This window comes from Tauraco erythrolophus, chromosome 4 (genome assembly GCF_009769465.1).
Source record: "Tauraco erythrolophus isolate bTauEry1 chromosome 4, bTauEry1.pri, whole genome shotgun sequence".
NCBI lineage: Eukaryota > Metazoa > Chordata > Aves > Musophagiformes > Musophagidae > Tauraco > Tauraco erythrolophus.
In genome coordinates, this window is record NC_141468.1 from 13,677,234 (window position 1) to 13,699,304 (window position 22,071).

General features: G+C 38.3%; 1 protein-coding gene across 5 annotated transcripts in view; it reads left to right on the forward strand.

The window, feature by feature from the left end:
* The window catches only part of MAGI2 (membrane associated guanylate kinase, WW and PDZ domain containing 2), an 815,351-nt gene that overhangs the window by 476,625 nt on the left and 316,655 nt on the right, over positions 1-22,071 (forward strand). For all 5 annotated transcript variants that reach the window (XM_086609697.1, XM_086609698.1, XM_086609701.1 and 2 more), the window contains exon 3: positions 12,231-12,350. In XM_086609697.1, coding sequence (XP_086465823.1) covers positions 12,231-12,350 — 120 coding nt within the window. The remainder of the gene's footprint in view (positions 1-12,230; positions 12,351-22,071) is intronic.

The window sequence follows — 22,071 nt, forward strand, 5'->3', positions numbered from 1 at the left end:
CCCTATTTTAAACATAAACTCCCCAGCATTTTTCTATGTCATCTGCCCTAATCAGTAAATAACCCTTAAAATCCTGTTATTGTTTTGTACTATTGATTCATTAATTAACTGTTCTGTATTATTGACATAAACTTAAAAATAGTTTAAAAATAGTTGAAGTGAGTTTGGTTAGGAAGCATCTCTGGATGGTTTCTATGGTAGCCTATTCCACAATCCCTCTTTTAGTGCCTCTCAAAGTAAGACTGTGGATTTAGAGCATCCATTAATAAATATTTTCAGGTATTTAGTAGCAACACCTAACAACTTCACAAATCCTTTTAAAATATACTATTAAATAGACATTATGCAGGGTGGTTGACTTCCTAAGTTTGAGTAAAATATATAGAGTCAATAAGAATATTAGTGTTTTTTTCAGTTTAAAAGTTATTATTGCAGGCATTGCAGAATCTTTCAAGGTACACTATGGTCTGTGTATGATTTAAGTGAGTTCTTAGTTCTCTGTAATAATATGTGCAAGCTACCTAACAGAAGTCATCCACAATAGTTTATTCATAATGTTAATAAAATCAACTGGTATAAAAGTAGGTTCTCTTGTTGATAGCAGACGTGTTGTCCCTCACTTCAGATGTGGTGCATTTCCCAGATTTCTGAAAGTATATTTGGATGATGTGCAGTACAAATAGATGTTTTGACATCACAGTTGAACAAAGTATCCCAAATCTCACTTAATAATATTTCCATTGATACTCCAATCAGCTGGATCATCAATCAGAATAGTAGAATTGCTGGTGCTGGGCAAAATTTCAGCTGTAATACCTGACTGTTTAGCAGACCTACATGTGTCAACACACTACTATGCAAGTAGTTCTTTAACTACATCATCTATCATCTTGAAGAGCAGCAAAAAATCAGACATTTCCCAGAAAAGGCTTTGTTCTTCCAAACACCTTAAGAACCCGTGTTCTAATTAAGCTTTTCTAATAGTAGAAAGCATTTTGTATGTGATTAGGTGTACCTTTATTTTATTAGTAACATCAAAAGTCTGTCTGGATCTCATTAGCAGAAGACACTTACAAATCTGAAGGAATATATGGAAACGTAAGTGCTCATGCATACAAGATTCTCTCATCAAAATGCCCAAATGCATGTCTTCATTCTTCAGATAGTTCTCTTGTGCACATAGATTCCCTTTCAAGTAAAAACTTGTTGTTTATAGTTGGAATAAAGGTTTATAGGAGTGTTAAAAACTTTGTGCAAAGGCAATCAAAGTCTAAACTTCCAAAATTGGTAAAGATTTTTTATCACGTCTTAGTTTATATCTTTACCTGAAAGAGTGGAGATCCATGAAAAAACACTGAGTGTCTAAAGCATGTACAAAAAATACTGTTCGACTTCATTAGTTATTTATTAGCTCTACAAGTTCCTAATTAACCAGAATAAACCCTCCAACTTCCTACCACCACAGCCTACCATCTATTTATCATCAGATTTTCAAATTTCCATTCTCAAATGTTTCTTTAGAGCAGTTCCCTGCTGTGGTGGGTGGACCTTGGCTGGACACCACGTGTCCACCAAAGCCACTTCATCACTCCCCTCCTCAGCTGGACAGGGGGGAGAAAATGTAACAAAAGGTTTATGAGTCAAGATGAGGGCAGGGAATGATCACTCACCAATTACCATCACAGGCAAAACAGACTCGACTTGGGGAAGATTAATTTAATTTTTTACCAATCAAATCGTAGTAGGATAATGAGAAATAAAAACTAAATCTTATAATGTCATCCCCCACCCCTTCCTTCTTCCCGGGCTCAACTTTACTCTTGATTTCTCTACCTCCTCCCCCCAGCAGTGCAGGGGAACAGGGAATGGGGGTTGTGGTCAGTTCATCACACGTTTCTGCTGCCCCTTCCTCCTCAAGGAGAGAACTCCTCACACGCTTCCCCATCTCCAGCATGGGATCCCTCCCACAGGAGACAATTCTTCATTAACTTGTCCAACATGAGTCCTTCCCATGGGCTGCGGTTCTCCATAAACTGCTCCATGGTGGGTCTCTTCCACAGGCTGTGATCCTTCAGGAACAAACTGGTCCATCATGGCTCACCTACGAGGTCACAAGGCCTTCCAGCAAACCTGCTCCAATGTGAGGTCCTCCAGGAGCCTGCTCCAGTGCAGGTCCTCACAAGGTCACAGCCTCCCTCGGGCATCCACCTGCTTCGGAGTGGGGTCCTCCACAGGTTACAGGTAGATTTCTGCTCCACTGTTAACCCCCATGCACTGTGGGACAGCCTGCCTCGCCATGGTCTTCACCACAGGCTGCAGGGGAATCTCTGCTCCAGTGCCTGGAGCACCTCCTCCTCCTCCTTCTTCGCTGACCTTGATGTTTGCAGAGGTGTTTCTCTCACATATTCCCACTCCTTTCCCTTGCTGCAGATTGTTGCATAAGTTTTTTTTTTCCTTCTTAACTATGTTATCCCAGAGGTATTACCACCACTGCCGATGGGCACAGCCTTGGCCAGCAGCGGGTCCATCTTGGAGCCCGCTGGCATTGGCTCTGTCGGACATAGGGGAAGCTTCTAGCAGCTCCTCACAGAAGCCACCCCTGTAGCCCTCTGCCTACCAAAACCTTTCCACACAAACCCAATACAAGTGCATTCTTTCCGATGTGTTTGGAAAGCTGATATGGTGTTTTAGTTATAGAAAAAGCATGAAAGATATTGGGATATATTTCAGAGGTGTTTGCTAAGACATTCACATGTTTTATGAAGGAAACCCTACTGTCTTCTAGAGCTTCAAGGCTGGTACTCATCCTTGCCTTAAAAAAAACTTTTGAGGCAATAATGTGGAATCCAGAATGATTCGTAACTGGTTTTCCTTCTTTTCGTCTTTTCACTTTTTGAGCACTGAAAATCAGATTCCTCTGGGCACTTGGCCAACCCCTGTATGATCTGCATTTCCCAATGTCAGAATATCCGTAATTTCCCAGTTTGGTATTTTCCAGGAATTAATAGAATATATTTGAAGTGTTTAAGATATCTGCATTAACAACAGCTTTTCTGATGGTTTTTACAAGTATCTTTTGCAATATTCCATGCCTAACTTGACATAAAGTATTCACACTTCTCTGTTATTAGCATTTATCTCTGAAGTCCTTTATTACATTTTAAAAGATACTCTTGGCAAAGATAATGAAAAAAGGTGGTTTACTTGCTCAAATGCTGTGCTGGCAATGAAACTTGTATAGATGGGCTTAATGCCGAGGCAGAGTTGTTCTTAAAAGAAAATACTCTGCAGACTTAATGAAGAATTCACCAACTGCAGGAAAATGACCCAATTCATGCCATGATTGCCAGACAGTGAGTCACGTACCTTTGGAGAGGGAACACCCAGGATGTCAGTACCTGTCACAGTAACAGCATGAAAGTGCAATGATCAGATCCTCGCACAGTGTAATGGGTAGCTCTGCATATGTCATAGTTTATTTTAAAGAAAAATCTTTATGTGTCTGTCTCAGCCTACAGCTCTTGTGCTGTGTTTCTTCTCTGGGTGTCTTGCTGGTTCCAGTGGTCCTCTCATAATTAACCAAATAAATAAACAAATAAATAACCTTCCTACCAGCAGTTCTAGCTAGAACTACTGTCATTCCCATCTCATAGAATCATAGAATCATAGAATGGCATAGGCTGGAAGGGACCTCAGAGATCATCTAATCCAACCTCCCTGTCATGGGCAGGGACGCCTCTCAACTAGACCAGGCTACTCAAGGCTGTGTCCAGCCTGGCCTTGAACACCTCCAGGGAGGGGGCATCCACAACCTCGTGATTTTACTTTGCTGTTCAGCTCCAATATGACTTAATTTTTAAAATGCATAGATTAACTCCATTTTTATGCACATTGTAAAGCGTCTTGTCACATTGTAGGAAATCAAAAGAACAAATAGAAAACACAGGCTGTGTTTAATGGGAAGCTACTGAATGCATATTGAATCTGAAAAAAAGGTATTTGAAAGGATATATGCGTCTGGAGTGTAATAATTCCGCTAGCCACCAGGCAAGAGCTTATCTAGCTTACCTACTGCATTTATCTCAAGTTTAGAAGAAGTGAAAATCTAAAGAAACAGAAGCTGAATGCCTGTTCTTGCCATGAAGGATGTGCTTATCTGTTACGCTGTGCTTTGTAGATCTCAAATCCAGGAAGTCACTGCCTCTGTTTTACACTATAAAACATAAAATATGTTGTTGTCCTAAGAATTACGTAGTATTATAGAACGTGGGCACTGCAACCTAGTACACAGACCTTTAAGACTGCTCTTCACAATTTTACATTTTACTTCTTCAGGAAAAATCAAAATGTAACAAACCATGTCATTAATCCCAAAGTATACTAGAAACTGTTAACAATATGAGTCAGGCTTTTTTTTTTTTTTAAGGGTTTCTTTCACTTAGACCCAGATTCTCCACCTAGTTTCAGTGGACACTGCATTGAGCCATGTAGTTAATCTAATACTTCTGCTAGTATCAGCGGGTACTGATGATGTACAGGGATTGAAAAACTTCCTTTTAATTCACATTAATTAAACACTTGGTAGTGAAACTATTAGTTCTGTGATGAAGTATGGCTAAGTGCTTTTCCCTTTCTACAAAAACTTGGTCAGGGAATTCTGGAGATAGTAAAACCACACTGTTTCTTCCAAATAGTGTCTGATTTTTCTCTCTGCGAACAGGTAACATTGCAAATAATGCTGCAGTCTCACAAATCAGCAATTGCTAAATGCCTGGCTTTGCCTCACTGTAGAGCAATTAGCACCTCTGCTAGTGGTGTTTGAATGGATTAACCTGGAGATCTTCAGGATCACATTTTCCAACATCCTGCTTATTAGTGCAGTTCAAAACTATTGCCCCTGAAAAATATTTTCAGAAATCTAGAATTCCTTCCTTTGCTTCTACATTTTTATAGGGATGCATCAGAGAAATTGCTGGTATTGATTGCACACTTAGAAAGAGGAAAAAACTCTTCTTCGTGACCCTTGGCAAGAAGTGGCTTATGCCATTGTGGTTTATGTTGCTGTTATGAGAAGTATCATAAACACTTGAAGCTTCCTGCTTTGTAGTACATCTAAAATCACTTTACTTGAAAATTATGTTTATTATTCTCTTCAGCTGGGAATTCAGTAGATCAAGACGAATGTGGTGTTTCTCTGCTTAATGCAGTTAGTAATATGACAAGATAGGTATAATTTCCCATACATTTCAGTTCCTCACAGTAACAGTGTTCCAGAGTAATTTGGCAAACAAACAAAAGAGCTAATTAAACATTGTTGAAATTTTCTGAGGCAAAGTGAATACAAGGTCATACCAAGGGCTCAGCTGAAGTTTATTAAAGATTAGCAGTCTGTTTCTGCAGGAGGGATCCCTCCAGCTACTGTAATGTATGACAGACTGGCGTACCGTGTTCCGCAACAATCTGTTGTACAGTGCAGAATTACAGAACAAATTTTCAGTAGAATGTCTAATAAAAGGGCTTTATGTATTAAAGATTTTTTTTTCTCTTTATGTTTTATTGTATTTGGAACTAATAAGCACAATAAGGTCCTATTTGCTTCCATATATTTGGAAAATGAATCTAGGAGCAGTTCATTATACAAAAAGGGCTAGGTTATTACCGTGCCTTCCACGTGCACTGTAAATCCTTGTGGCAAAGAAACACCTTTGCTTTTGTATTTACCTCATGCAATAGGAACCAGTCTGTGAATCCAAATGCAAATCAGCTAAATAACAGTGAAGGTATTTGAATAACAAAGAGGTGTGCCATGTTTGCCCTGAACTTGCAATTAAAAAATGTAATAATATAAATATTTATAATACACCTATAAGCCCAGAGTGTTGAAACCTGTGCACAAAGTCTGTGAGTTGGTATTGGACCATGCAGGGACTAAGGCCTTTACTTCTACTCTCCTGACCATCATACAGAGCATACGGGAACACGACTCACAATATTACCCCTGTAATGCTGCCAAAGACCGTAAAATACGGATTGTTTACTGTGCGAGGAAGAAGCATTCTTGAAAATGTGTCTATGGTTCTGAGCACAGAACACCTTTCTAAGTCTTTCCTGTCATAGTTCTGGGATTTTTAACTAACATTCATATTCCTGTGCTCACACATAAATAAATGTGCCTCTTTTCCTATCATGCATAACTGTATGGAGTTAGCAATAAAAGAAATATTGAGAGAAAACCTTTCCTGCTTTTGAAACAAGCAGAGCTGAACAGAGACTGTGAAGTCTGTGCATCTAAGAGGTAGAAATCTTTTCAAAGTCAAACTGAGCACCTTATTCCCAAATAAGCACTAATATATTGTAATTATATACTTGGTTGTTGAGATTAAAGAAGAGACATATAAATTCCTAGTTGTTCTCCTACCTGTACAAACTGGTGTAGAGCTTTCCAACCCTGGAGTTCTTCCAGAGTTAATAATTCTGTTGTTTTTCACTAATAATGGAAATCTGGACTGAACACTACATGAACTGACCATTTTTCCAGTGTATGCTAGCAGTCAACATAAAACTTCCATTTAAAGGTTATTTATTGTTCCCTAAGCTCACATAAGCAATATTTCAAAAATAGTTTATTGCTATTAAATTAACACACTTCTTTTCTTATTGATTGTAAAGATTTCTTAGGTGTCTAAATTTATACCCTCAAGTGCCTTATACTCGGTTAAAAGAAAAACACACTTTCAAAGGCCATTTATGTAAACAGCACCTAATTCCTCTCCACAAAGGCAGCACCATTATATAATATAACATTGGGCATGCAAAGCTTGCACTGAAGTATGGTGAATCACCGTGTCTGCCCTGTAGAACAGAAGAAGAAACAAGCTGCAAAGGTAAAGGGTCTTTTTTTAAACAAAATAAATAAAAATAAAAATAAAAATCTGCCACATGGCTTAAATATCTCTAAACTGTTATGACTATCCATCTTGAAGTTATAAATCCAGACAAAGTAGTTGCTCAGTGAATGACCCTAATATTGTTTTTGACAGCAAATTGATGAATGATGCAAGCAGTGCTCATGAAATTAGAGTGTCAGTATCAGTCCAGATTTTGTAGATCCAGCTCCTGTAGTTTCTAAGGTACCTACATGTTGTGTGACAGCGCTCACTTCTGTGGACTGGTCGTGGTTACTTGCAAGCTACTCCTTGTGTGTCTTCTGTTCAACAGCAACATTAGATTGCATTTGTCATAAATATGCATAGTGCAAATAATACCCTTTACTGGTTTTGATCCTACAAGATCTAAAAGTATCTTTTTCTTTCATTATTGAATTCGAAGATTATTTTTTCATACGTTACCATGGTAACAAAATGGTAACCGGGTTCCTATTTCCTTTTACATTAATAAAAGGCTAAATATTGTAAGCCGTAGTAAGTGTATTCTATTAAGCCTTGATGCTGTATAACAGGAGGTGTTGTGCTTCTGTAAAAATATAAGGCTTGGAATTAATCCTTTGTCTTCAGTCTTGAATCACTGTAGTTTTTAGGGCTGCATATCTGTTAATATGAATGCAGTTAAAGACAAAATCTATTAAGAACAGTAACTCTACATTAGATTAAAAGCAAGGAAAAAGAAAAATTGCCTATGGTCTATAAGATTCCTATATATAGACCTCAATGTTCAGATCTTGATGAGTGTTTAAGGTTCTCCTGTAACTACCTCCAAGTCTGTTAACCTGCACATTGCAAACCCTATGGTGCTTACAGAAAGGTATAAAGGACGGCAGAAGTATTAATAGCAGCAACTCAGTTCCTTCAGGGTGAAGGAGTAAAAGAGGCAATAACTATTGATTATTCCATTAGCCAGGGAATTACTTTAACCGTTTTCAAGATCTCAGGTCCTCCAGGCTGAGGGAATGAGAACAGATGCAGGAAGGAAATGGGGCTAAGATTTTATCAAGGGCAATAAAGTTCTGGTGGGGATGGAAACTGCTGTACCTGGGGTAAGAGTCACCCTGAACACATGCAACTAGTGGTAATGGTTTGCTCTTTTCTCCATTTTTTGAAGGAGGTGAGTAGTTGATATCTTAAAGGAGTACAACCCTCAGCTTATGATACAATGCAGAGCTTTTGAAGCAGACTCTCTAGGGATTATAAGAAAAGAGAGTGGAACCTTCCATGTTAGCATCTGAGTGACAGCATTATCTCCTGGCATTGTAGAAGAGACGTAGCAGGCATTGGTAGAACTGGCTAGAAATTTCCCTGCTTTTCCTTAAAAATGTTAATTTGTGTAATTCACCCACTTCAATTCAACTTTCACGAGAAAGGATTCCTCATCTCCATGCTGGGATATCCAGAGAAACCATGGGATGCAAGAGACATGGAGAAAGGAAAACATACTCTAGAATTACCAGTAGCTATCTAGTCACCTAGGAAAATCAGTGGGAAACTGAGATTCAGGGAGACTAAATTGAGAAGCTGCTGTGTAGAGTAGCACACTGGTGATTCAAAAGTGGAGTTCTGGGTCTTTTGATTTTGCCACAAAAATCCTTTTATTTCATCTTGAAGCAAAATAGGAACCATTTGAAATCTTGGAGTGTTACAGAACAAGATTACAATTACATCTGCAGCTCTGAATACAGGACATCTCTTGGCTACCTTACATATGGGGATAGGTGATGAGCAATTCGACTGGAGGACAGACAGCCTAGAGTTAAGCTGTGTGTTAAGGATACAGGACTGGTCTATAATTGAACCGTGTGTTTCATTTGAAACAGAGGAAGAAGATGAGACAGAAATTCAATTCATAGTGCAGGGCATATGCAAACATTCTCATATATGTACCAAATCCGAAAGAACATGACTAAGTCACATAAGGGCAGAAAGATCTAGTCTTTAGCTTCATTTAAGAGAGGGATTCAGAATATGAAATATAGTCCATTGTACATTTCTAGGCAAGTTGACCAAAGACAGTGGCCTAAGTAGAGACACACAGGGATAACTGAGTCTGTTGTTGGACCTCCTGTGAGACACTGCAGTCATCCCTGCTCAGTATGACTGTTGAATATCCATGTGTGTAAAACAAACTGCAGTGTGTTAACAATATTGTAGAATCATTGAAAATTTAGCTTGACAGGGAGCTCAGTAGGCCACCTAGTCCAACTTTCTACTCAAAGCAGGGTTTACCTCCACATTTTATGTAAATTGTATTTTCGTCTGATTGATAAACTTGTGGTAATCTTAGTTTGGCTGCATGAAAAATTATTGAAGAAACAGTAAGTTAGAGGTACTCGCCTAATGTGTCAGCTTCTTCCCCGTGCCATGTCTAGAAACAACATAGCCTTGATGTGCCGAAGCTTGCTTGTCTTTTGTGTTTTATGAGGAAGATACAGTTCCTGTCAATAGACTTTGGGAGTGAAAAATTCCTCAGGAGAAAGTGTGCAGATCAAACATCTGATGTCTGTGCTGTTAGTGGAGCTCCCTGGAGCTCGGGGGCTTGCCAGAATCCCTGTACTTCTACACAGTTCTCACAAAGTGCTGGAGATATTTGAGGATGCTGCTGCATCCCCAGGGGTCAGATATTCCATGGGGAGTAAATTCAACATATTTATGGACACGTGAAGTGTCTGAGTGTTTAAACCATGCCATGCCTGACACACAACAGTAATAATCCTAATGAACTCGTTTCTGCAAATATGAAATTCCCAGAAATAAGCAGCCAAATAAGATTTTAGCTTTCAATGTTGAGATGAAAAGGGAATTGAAGTTAGGCAAATCGGGGAATGTGTCTTATAGATTTATCAAAACATATTCCTGATGCTAGCTACTGAAATGCTAGCTTCTCAGCCTCTTTCAGTCTTTGCCACAGAGATTCAGGAGAATGTGCCACAGACACATTTGCCTGTGAGGAAAGAAAGGTGTCCAGGACAAGGCAGTCCAGATAACCTAACCAAGGCAGTGTTATGTCTCTATGTCTCCACTGACAGCGATGAGTTTGGACAACTTTGAAGGCAATCCAGTGCTTTGGCAAAGCTGAGTACTGGCCAGTAGGAAACACTAAGAGCGTGAGAGTCCCATCATTGTCACTGAGAGAATCTGGCACTTCTAATGTGAGGTTCATGGCACAGAAATCTCCATTAGATCTGGCTGTGGAGTGGTATTCGGTACGATATTAAGACACCCACGTTTTGGGGCTTAATTCAGTTCCTTAAACACAGGAACCTGACAGTAAGTGAAGTGCCCTGGGGTATCCTCCCTGGCTCCCAGCTGCAGCTCAAGAAGGGTGTGGGTCTCCCATGTGTCCCTTACATATCTGCTCATTTCATGTGGACATCAGAGGTATCCCACAGAGACCTACATACGGCCAACTGAAATCATAGATTCATAGATTCATAGATTTCTAGGTTGGAAAAGACCTTAGAGATCATCGAGTCCAACCATCCCTAATCCCCATTAAACCATATCCTCAAGTAGATCATCCACCCTATTCTTAAACACATCCAGGGATGTGGACTCAACCACCTCCCTGGGCAGCCTATTCCAGTGGCTGACAACCCTTTCAGAGAAGAAATACTTGCTAACATCCAACCTGAATCTCCCCTGACTAAGCTTATACCCATTTCCTCTTGTTCTATCACCCATCACTAATGTAAAGAGCCCTTCCCCTACCTCCCCACCATCTTTTCTCAAGTATTTATAGGCCATAATCAGGTCTCCCCTCAGCCTCCTCTTCTCCAGGCTAAACAGCTCCAACTCCCTCAGCCGCTCCTCATAAGTTTTATTTTCCAGCCCCTTGACCAGTTTGGTCGCCCTTCTTTGGACTCGCTCCAGGAGCTCAATATCCCTCTTAAAGCGAGGGGCCCAAAACTGGACACAATATTCCAGGTGCGGCCTCACCAGTGCCGAGTACAGGGGCAGGATCACTTCCCTGCTCCTGCTGGTCACACTATTCTTGATACACGCTCCTAGCTCCTAGCAGGCAGGCAGCTGAATAGTTCTCTTGCTTCCACCATTCATGAGATCTCTGTTGACTGTAATAGTTTATATACATGGCAGAAATCCAGAAAACTACACTTAATTTTCTTAATCTCACAATGAATCTCACACAAAATGATTCAAGATGTTTAAATGCAGATGTCTGAATAATAGGTATCAAAAAGTAGATTAAATAGATTTTATGTTAGCTGACCTGAAGAGATGCCTTACTTGCTGCCTCATAATATGAGAGTCGCGATACAGCATTTAAGGTGGTGGATTCATAACTGAGGAAAATATAGCGTCTTTTGCACAATATTGTAATGTTAAGCTTTTGTCCAGGAAGTGGAAGACCTCGTTTCTATCCGCTTTCCAGCATCAACAGTCTTGAAACCAAACCCTAGGACTGTGATGTAATGACTACAATATTGATAAAGGATTTATTGTTTAAGATGTGTCAAATGCTCTGAGACCGAGGAGGGCCTAAAGATCTCCCATTTCCAAATGGAGTCTTGTGATATACTTAGTGGTTTCAGTCAAAGTGGAGATAGCCTGACCACAATAAACTGGACCATTAGGAAATTAGATCACATTCAGATGCTTCCCTGCTAACATCTCAACTTCTGCTAGCTAAGCCGAGTCACTTCTCAGCATGTATGAAATCTTGTCTGTTGGCGTTTATGGAGTTCTGTCATCCAGAGATGACAATAGAGGCAATAACTAAATGTAAGTACCTTTGCAGTTTGACAGCATGGTTAGCAGATGATCTGAATCACTCAGGCCCTTGAGCCTAACCATTTATCAAGTATGCCTAAGGCGTTGAAATGAGTACTGTGAATATAATCCTTACAGATTTACTTACAGATTTATTATTTTGTGTTCTAAATAAATGTTTAAATGAACATAGAGCGGATTAATTGTAAATAAGACTTTGTTTGAAGCCATAGAAAATACACATCAAAGATTCGTCTTACCTCTGAACACCTGCTGTCATTGAGGGTATCAGTATGATACATTTTCATTAGTGAAAATAAATAACATGGATCCAAAGAATGTCTGGCATGATCTTAAAGATGTATCTCATGTACCTCTGTCGGCTAAACAACAAGTGGAACTATATGGCTTTGAAAGACATCCTCACGAGGAGGATGTTCTGTATAATACGTTGTATAAATGTTTTACTTCATAAATTTTCCAAAACTTTCAAAAAGATTGTTCTACATTTAGGTCATGTGCTTAATAGTGTGTCTTTCATCTTATTAATAGGCACCACACGGCCACATAAGGAGGGGGAAGTCCCTGGTGTGGACTATATTTTCATCACTGTTGAAGATTTTATGGAATTGGAGAAAAGTGGTGCTCTCTTAGAAAGTGGAACATATGAAGGTAAGCACATTTTTACTGCTAAATCTATCTCATGTTTCCATTATGTTTTTTTCTATTTTGATGGAATTGCACTGGGACATCCCATTACAAATGTGTCATTGTTACTGTTATCAGAAATTTGTGCAGAGCCATATGGCAATTCTGAAAATATTTTCATATGTAAAAGCTAAATGCAGATGGGTTCATCGTAATTTTAATATGTTATACTGGGTAAAGAAACAGGGTAATACATTGCACTTATAGGAAAGAAACTTTAGTTCTTTGTGCCAAATACTTGAGATTTCCACAAAATTTCAGCAAACAGCTGCTTTTCCAACATAGGACAAACAACCTCTACAACACAAATCAGTTGTAAGGCTGACACTTTTCCTTTGTATGTGTGATCCTGCAAATACCAATCTATATCAGAGGTTGAAACCTCACTATTTAAGTAAAGTAGGAAGGATTTGCTGTGTCATGTCTTACGGGCTTTGTAAAGTTATTGAAAAGAACTCATTAATTTTGTAATATGACAGAGTGATAGAACTGTCCTAATGACTGTATTAGAAAATGTCTGTATATGGGGCAAAGAGCCAATAGCTTATTGCAGAACAGTGCTTCCCAGGAGAACTGAGGATTCCTCTGATTTTAAACATTTTCCAAAACTCAGCTATCCTGAAAGCGAAACTGCTATAAATGGAACGACAGTTAAATAGCAGGGCATTTTAATAAAGCCAGAATAATACTATACTATTTTAAACCAGATTCTTCTTAGAAATAGGCTAGTATTTAAGATAACTGGGTAATGACTAGGTCTTTTTACTGTAATCTTAAATATGACAGGGGACACCTTTATATGAAAAATATGACCCGAACATATAAGAATACCTGGGGGAGTAGAATCATTTACAGGAAGCAGCCCCATATTTTCACCTTGTAGCAAAAGAAGCAATGAAGATCTTTTTGTCCTGACTTTGTCCCTGTCAAGGAAAGCATCTGAAGATAAATAAGAAGCTATTCACCCCAAAGAAAATCATTAGCTGTGTTATAAATAGCAGGAAAGAAGGTCATGCTTTCTCACCTATCAGCACAAAGCACCCATTGGAAAGTAAATAAATTTTCATAAAGAGTTATATCGATACAGAATTTGTAACAAAGATTTCCATTAAAGAAGGTCAAATAAAGGAAAATATATCTCCTGTCCCTTCCAACTCTTTTCCCCACCGGCTGACACCTAATGGCAGAAGTTACATAAACTTTAATACAACATCACAGTTTTATGTTTATCAGCCATTCATTAAATAACAAGTCTTTCTGGAAGTATCTTTTTGTTACCTCAGGAGTTTGAAACTAAGCATGTTAAAGGAGTTTTAAGTGTAGCACAAGTCTGTCATTGCTTGACCATGTAATTTCATTAGTTTGTAGCAAGTTTGTAAAGATTGAACTGCTAGGTTAAATTAATTCACAGTGCTCTTCTGTCCCTTGAGGGATACTGAGAGGTGTCTTTTAATACCAGCTACCAGCAGACAGCAAGGTGACATATTGGTTGGGGAAGTCTGCGTAGCTCTTTCAATCGGCTGAGGACCCAGCTGAAGAGAGGTCCAAAGTCGTGACTGTCCAACGTCTGTCACGTCATTTGCTGATCACAGATGACAAGTTCACTGAAGCCAAGCAGTCAGAAACTTAAAGCAAAACAAAATAAACTCAACAGACCAATCTCTGCATAAATCCTGTCTTTGATTCCCAGATTTCCCAATCACCAGGTGCGCATCCTGACAAATAATAGATAATATATTATCTGTCTACGTATTATGGCAAATAGTAGATAACACAGAAGAAAGTATACTTAGTTTATAGTTGCTGTTTCTCCTGTTCCTATACAAGGACTTTTGGACAAGACCTTAAAAACATACACCTCCTGTTTCCTGATTAATTTCTCATGACTATAGTATCTTCCTCAGGAAAGGATTCTGCTAATCATTCCATCACAAGTTTTCCTCAGGATGTTAACTCTGCAGTGATTAACTTTACTGGTGGCAATTATACCAACCAGAGCAAAGAAATTTTCAATTTCCACAACTAAGAGAAGGTGATTTTTGAATCCTTCCATAGATCAAGCAACTTATCTGAGCAGACATATTCTGGAAGATGAATTTTCTCTCCTTATCGACACTGGTTATCAGCCCTCTGAAACAAATCAGCCTTCTTTTTGATGATTCTCAATGTTAACAGATTGGTTTGCAGATTTCTTTATTATTTCTTTTTTTATCTTGATAAAATCATTCTGTAGCTAGTTACATTTCTATAGTTTCACTGAATTGGTCTATGCTGATTGTCTTAACTGCAGCCACTATGTACCAGAAAAATGTTTTAAAGAAGGGACTTCTCATTTCATTGAGATAAAAAGACAGACTCTGTGTACATGTGTTCTTTTTGACTATTTCTTGACTAGAAGGGTTGATTCAGTCAATTTACCTTCTACTGTATGAATTCCAAAGAGAATTAGAAATATCCAGTAAAACCAGAGGAGAAGGAGGCCAAGTGGAGACTTATCTGACACTGAGTCTTTCTATTATTCATTATAGTATTCAATATTTTTGCGAGGGCGAATATTTTCTCATAATAATGGGAAAACCAGTGATAACAATCAGAAACTTTTTTTTCTGGTGCAAGAAAATGATAGTCATGATTCCAGCCTGGAAAGGATATAATCTAAAAGTGAAAGCAGTATATATTCTTAGAAAAGTATAGTTCTAGAATTCTTTTCTTTTTTCTTTTTTTTTAAAGCACACATTATTTTTTGAGTTTAAAATAGATTTTTAAGTTATAAAAGCTTCAGAATTAAAAATAGGATGCTCTATGACCTCTTTACTACTTAGGCTTTGAATATGCTTTTCTTTGTCTACCACTTTTGTACAACTGTGAATGACTGTAGTATTCCAAAGTGCTGTAGAAAAGCGACAGTATGTTCATGATAAAAACTCTACAAGTTTCTTTTTTTTTATCAGTTTCGCAAATATGAAAATATTTAGTTTCAGTAGGAACGAATCCATTACTATTTTGGCCTTTTCTGTTTATGACTTTTTGAGAAACTGCTGCAAAGACCAAGCCATCTTTATACATATGAATTGTTTTAAACGTACATAATGGTACATAAACAGTTGCTGCACATTTTGCAGCAATCTAGGTGACACTATTCGATGCAGAATGAGAGAAAGAAGAGTACAAGGCTCACTTCCACTCTCACTCAAATTATCAGTCCGAGTCACATTAACTTCAATGAGATTGAGTTCTGAATTTGTAATAAAATTTCAGTGAATTCCACCAACGCATTGCTATTTGGAGCATGGAGTTTTTGCCTGAAGCACACTGAACTCATTTATTTGGAGGTCTTTATGTAATAGCACAGCCAAATCCTAAAGGCTTCACTTTGTTTTCTTTAGCAGAATTCCAATTTACTGTACTGATTAAAGGAATTCTGATTTGGCCCAGAATGATAACTTCATTGGAGATAAAACTTATTGTCCACAGAGGTATTGGGGTAAGGTAAACTAATCGTAGTTCTGTACCAGAGGAGGAAGTGTTCCCGTGCAAAGTGAGAGCCACCTCTCTCTCACAACCTGCCTCTGTTGTGCAGGCTCATGTAGCACAGGAGGACATGCCCCAGCAAAATAATCCACATTCCTTTTCCAGTTTCGGGAATTAAGTTCATAGATGTTCTTTGAAATGGTACAATATGTGCAAACCTATAAAATGGAGAAGAACAAAGCTGTGATGAACAGACAAACTGTGTGTATATGTGTGTGCTGTCTTTTACAACTTCTCCAATAGAAGGGTTGGCTCAGTATACTGTCATCTCTCTGACATATCAAAACTTGTACAGACACTTCATGGATCACTGACTTCAAAGGCTCTTCCTTTTCATAGAGTCGTAGAATCACAGAATCATAGAATGGTTAGGGTTGGAAGGGACCATTCTATGATTCTATGATTCTACGATCTCCTTATTAGATCAGCAAAATTTCTTAGCCGGTGCAGCATATCAGTAAACCAAAAATGTATTTTAAATGTATATTTGTTAAGAATGCCAATACTCATAAACAAAAATGTAACAGCTTCAGTATTATTTCCAAAATCCAGATATGCTAAGGCACATGATTGAAGGTTATGGTAAGATATCATTATGAAGTATTAGTAATGTAAGAGCGTAAGAGTAGTGCATGCTGTGGGTAGAACTGCCTTTTAGAAGTAACACATGCAGTAGCAGTACCAGAAATACCAAGAATTGTTCAGTGTATAAATACTGTAAGAAAAGGAAATGTGTGTGTTGATAATCGATAAGGACATAAATACATTTCAAATGCATAAAAGCAAGAGGGATTTTAGCAGTGTGGAACTCTGCAAGAAATGCAGACACAGAAAAGCTTGTTCATAACTGTTGCAGATGTGGCAAAACTATGAAAATAATTGAATTCAACCAGTACACCTATGAATAATGTACTAAATAGAACTCTCCTTTTTTCTACCTTTTTTTTTCCTCAGAAGAGCTCCATAACACTTGTTTTATAAGAGACATCTTATTTACTATTAATGTAAGAATAGTCCTTAATTTTATCCCATGAAAAGCTATAATTTTAGTTATTGTGACATTAAGTCCACTTTTTATCATTTGTTGGTTGTTTGGAATTATCTTAAATTCATTCACTGTTTATAATTCAAAGCTCATTAAAGCTATTTAACAACTTATGTGATTATGGACTTCCCTTGGCCCCACTGAAGTCTACGGTAAAATTCCAGCTGGCTTAAATGGAGACAGAATTTCACCCTTATTTTTTCTACTGATAGAGTATTATTTGGCAGAAGGCTGAATGTTAGTTGGTATTTCCTGAGTATTCCAAAACTCTGTAATTAGTAAGACTTTTTTAAAAAGGTTGAATACATCCCATTGGTAAAGCCTTAGTGTTCTGTGCCACTTGTTTATTTGAACAAAAAAACTGTTGTTTTAGGAACAGTTTTAACAGGTCAGCTTGCATGTTTTCAGTTGTGACACCATTATGATGAGCTCCCATGTGAAAGTGAATGTGGGTTGAAGTTGAGGTCTTGCTGGTGACTCTTCCCACACATCAGCACAAAAGCAACAGCGGAAGGTGCTCTGATTCCATTCATCTGCAGAAACTCCTCATATCCAAGAAGATACTAAGTTTTGCATAAGCTTTCATTTCATCTCTCCAGCCAAATTTAGCTTAAAACTTTCTAAACAATCTAAACCCTTCTTTTCAGCTAATGCATTTTTAATTAACATTTCATTTTACTATCTGTAAATTTAAAATATGAGTTAAAGACTGCTCCATGCAGCCAATGGAGTTTTTAATTAACTGCATTGTGGTGACAATTTTATATATAAAGAGGTGGTGTTTGATTCCAGTAATTTTGATTCCATTCTTCCATGTAAAAAATTATAAAGAATTCAAAATTCTCCTGAATTACTGCATGCTGCACTCCCTTATGAGCAGGACATCCTAAGCACTCTACAGCAGAGGGATACAAAGCAACTGAATCAAAATAAAGATAATAAATACTACCCAAAGACATAAACACAGTAGTTAATGAAATATTCTGATTTAAAATGGAAAACAAAGAGATCTTGAGTGCAGAGGTACACAGATAAAAATAGAAGTAGTCTTTCAAAAGCCTTGTCTTTTAACAGCAGAAAGTGTTTTCAAGGGCATAGACAAATGAAATGAGATACTTTAGAATAAAGATCACATTTCTGTTGAAAGCACCTCTCGAAGGGATAGATCCCATGTCAATATGATGTCCATTTCTCACCACTGTATTCAAAAAACATGTAAATGTGAATATATCAACATTTAGGTAAAAAAAATAGGAGAAGAAATCTTAAATACATGACTTCATGATTTGATTGAGTTCTTGTACCAGTTCTATATTAGAAAGATTTTATGACCTTTGTTGTGTTTCCTCCCTTACCCTTGAGGCAGAGGGGGAATTGAATCTCATCATTAAATATGGAATTAAAAGAACTAATGATTTTTTTCGTAAAAAATAAAGTGGGAAGCATAGCCCTCAAAAATGTAAATGCTCAGAATCTCAAAAATGTAATGTCAGTGGATATATCAACATATATAAGGAATCCTGTCAACATTGTTAATGAATTTTAAGGCGTAAAACATCACATTTACTTTTTTTTTTTAAGTTTATTTAAGTGTTGTGTCATTTTCTTGGGAAGAAATAAGAAATCAAAATTGAATAAATATTTTTTCCTTTTTGTATGAAAACCATCTGCTTTTAAAAATTCTACTATTGCAATATAAAGGGCAACTTTCATAACTTCTACAGTGCCTTTTTAAACTTTGTGACACATAGGATTAGTGCCATACCATGCATCCTTCCTCTCTGTTCTGAATTGAAGGCTGTATAAATGCTCTTTATTCTAATAATTGGTATTCCTGGTGCGTGGTTGCTTCTATCTTAGAAAATCAGGCCTCTGTCTTAGGTAGCATCCAGAGACAGGAACGCTGGTGACACCAAAGCACTAACTGTTTTGCGAGTGGTGCTCGTTGCCTCCTGCTGCTGCGGCTGTCAGGTCAGGATAGTAGTCTGTAGTCCTGCTGTGGTCCTCTCACTCTGGGCGTTTGGGCTCTTCTCCCTTTTCTGCAACAAGTCTTATGGTTAGAGGGTTCCCTCCTCCATGTAGATCCAGCAGCAGGTCACCATTCTCCATAGAAGACTGATGGCACTTCAACCAAGCTGCTGGATGGGGAAAGCTTACAGATACCCAAGACTGCAGGCTATTGCAACAGGCAAATACTATTCTTTCAGAAATATTGAAGGCATGGTCAGTTTCAGCCTACTGCAAGGATAAAAACAGTAAGAAAAGATGGCATCCAGATGTTCATCATAATGTAGTATGAAAAGGTGGCACCTGGGCCACGTATGTTAATATAGGTCAAACCTACTCCCACAGGCATCTGGGAAATAGAAGCTTATGTGACTACAGTTTTATGTGTGAAATTAGAAGAGTGGAACCATTCTGCCTTTAAACAGACGGGATCCTGATGCAAAGATGTGGTGGCTCCTTCCACTTCCAGAGAAATCAAAGAGATCATTGACTTCCTCACAGCTTCTAACAGGGTTCCGCTGAAAGAAAACCAGCAGCTGTTGCAATTGTCTCTATCTCCAGGAGCATCTTTCTGCTCACCACTCTGCCCAGTAGATGGTTGTACCAAGGATGGCCATGGATAGACTTGATCTGTGTGTGGATTGAGTAGACTGTGATTGGGATGCACTTGACCGAGCTGTGATGCAGTCAGCTGCTAGACTGAGCTCCCTGCCTGGCCTGTCAGACAGCTCTGCTGCCTACGCAGAGGGTGCTGGACAGCCAGAGCAGTATTTCTGACCATCCCAGGATGTGGGCTGCTGCTCTCTCTGAGTCAATGTGCTTCTTTCAGCCATGTCAGGCACAAGGTCAGAGGCTAGCCACTGTCACTTATGGCTTGGTAGAACCGTAATTCTTCTGGCTGTTGCTGTGTAGCTCAGCAGAAGTGTGCAGGGACATTCAATTAATCTAATTTGTCTTCTGTTGAGATTCTCTGTCTACCACAAGCAGCAACTTATTGTCAGCTCAGGGTTGCTTTAAATGGCATCAGCTGGTAATTTTCCTAAGGAAATCAGATGGATGTATTTTCTCCAGGCATATAACACTTTTCTTTGTTCACGTGTTCCCAGGATGTAGAGCAGAACGAGGTGCCACAGAGCACATATTATATAGGTCTATGTGCTCCAGAAACCCTTTGTGCTCAAACAGGCTGACTGAAACAACTGTCAATGTACTTTATTTTGTATCAAAACTTAGATCAGCACCAAGAGGATGTTGGCTGCAGAGAAATCAAGAAACGACCTTTGCCTCCATACATTTTTCTGAGCTGTGTTGTCTGTGTATCAGCTCAGCCCAAAACCTACCCTATTCTTTGTAATTCTGTGCAGTCACTACCACAAAGGTATTAACAAACTGGAGCGACCCAACAAAAGTAGTGCAAATTACCAGGAGAGCTGTAGGGAATAGATTTAGAGAGTTCATCAGATAGAGCTTTACTGAGTAATGATTGAGAAGCTCAGAGAATTTAAAATGTGTGAACCCAATGGATGAGTAAAGATAATTCAAAGTTGAGCAAATAAGTAACTAGGGCTATGATGAATCTGGAAAAGGTGAACATTTGTATTTAATATTGGGAACAAATTTTCTCACACTGATGTGATTTAAATGTTAGAATAACCTCCAGAGGTGGAGATCTAAGTTTAATCTCTGAGGAAGTTTGAAAGTAGTTATTAGTAGAAACATTCCTGCACTAGTAAAGGGATTAATTAAAGGCTATAGTATAGTATTGTCTACTTCAGCTTAGTATTTAGTAATACTGTCTGTGTGACACAACCAGTTAATGCATGCATTTCAGATACATTTCTAACTGAACTTCAACTGCAGTGTGTATTGTGCTGGTTTAGTTTAAATGCAGACTGTTTTAGAAGAAGCTGTTAAACTCTGTATAGCCTGAGCTATCAGGCTATCACAGCCATTAGGCACATTTATCTGTAGTTACTGCAAAAGGTCTTAAAGAATTTAACATCTCAAATTGCAAATCATAATGACATGGCACTGCTCTGGACAAATGTTTAGCTGAATTGCTCAGTTACAGAGATCTCCATTTTTTAATACATTACTGGAAAGACAGTGTTTGTTATATCATAGCCGGTTTACATACAATTGTCATGTTATTATGTCTTTATGAAGGTCCTCTTGATTTTTATCCTCTTGGATACTACACATTTGTATTTGTGATATTCCTCAATATTTGGCTTCAGATGAGAAACGATCACCTTCCTGTAGCAAATAAACTGCAGTCCAAAAAATATTTGGGAGATTCTTCCCAAAACACATGAAGAAAATCCCCATTGCTACAACCCTTTCCATTTTCTCAACATCAGAATTTTCCAAAAATATTGAAGCAGTTTTACTTTCTTTTTACTTTTCTTTTTTTTTCTTTTCTTTTTTTTTCACTTTACTTTTTTTTCTTTTTTCAGTTTTAAACTGAAAGAGGGGAGATTTCGATTAGATGTAAGGAAGAAATTTTTTACATTGAGGGTGGTGAGGCACTGGCACAGGTTGCCCAGAGAAGTTGTGGATGCCCCATCCCTGGAAGTGTTCAAGGCCAGGTTGGATGAGGCTTTGGGCAACCTGGTGTAGTGGAGGATTTCTCTGCCCATGGCAGGGGGGTTGGAACTAAATGATCTTTAAGGTCCCTTCCAACCCTAACCATTCTATGATTCTATGATTCTAAAGACGAGGTATACTGAAGCTTCCATAATGCCTTCCTGTTAACATCTTCCTATGAATCAAAGGTTTATTTTTTTTCTGAGTATGTTCTCTAGATCCTTCTTGCATTTTTGGAAGGAAGAATACTGCCTTCTCTAGTATTTGCTCCCTTAATCACCACAGCTTTTCAAACATGATAGAGAATAGTCCCAAAACAACATCGTCATCTTCCCAGCACCTTCAGATGCATCCAGTCCAGTCCTATGGACTTGCATGTGTCCAGCTGACCTAATTAGTACTTAAGTTGATCCTTCTGTACCATGGGTAGTACCTGTCTCTGCCAGTCTTTGCTACTAAGCAAAGAACTGAAAGGCCTGGGAGTGAGCAGCAGACTCTGCCAGTAAAAGCTGAGGG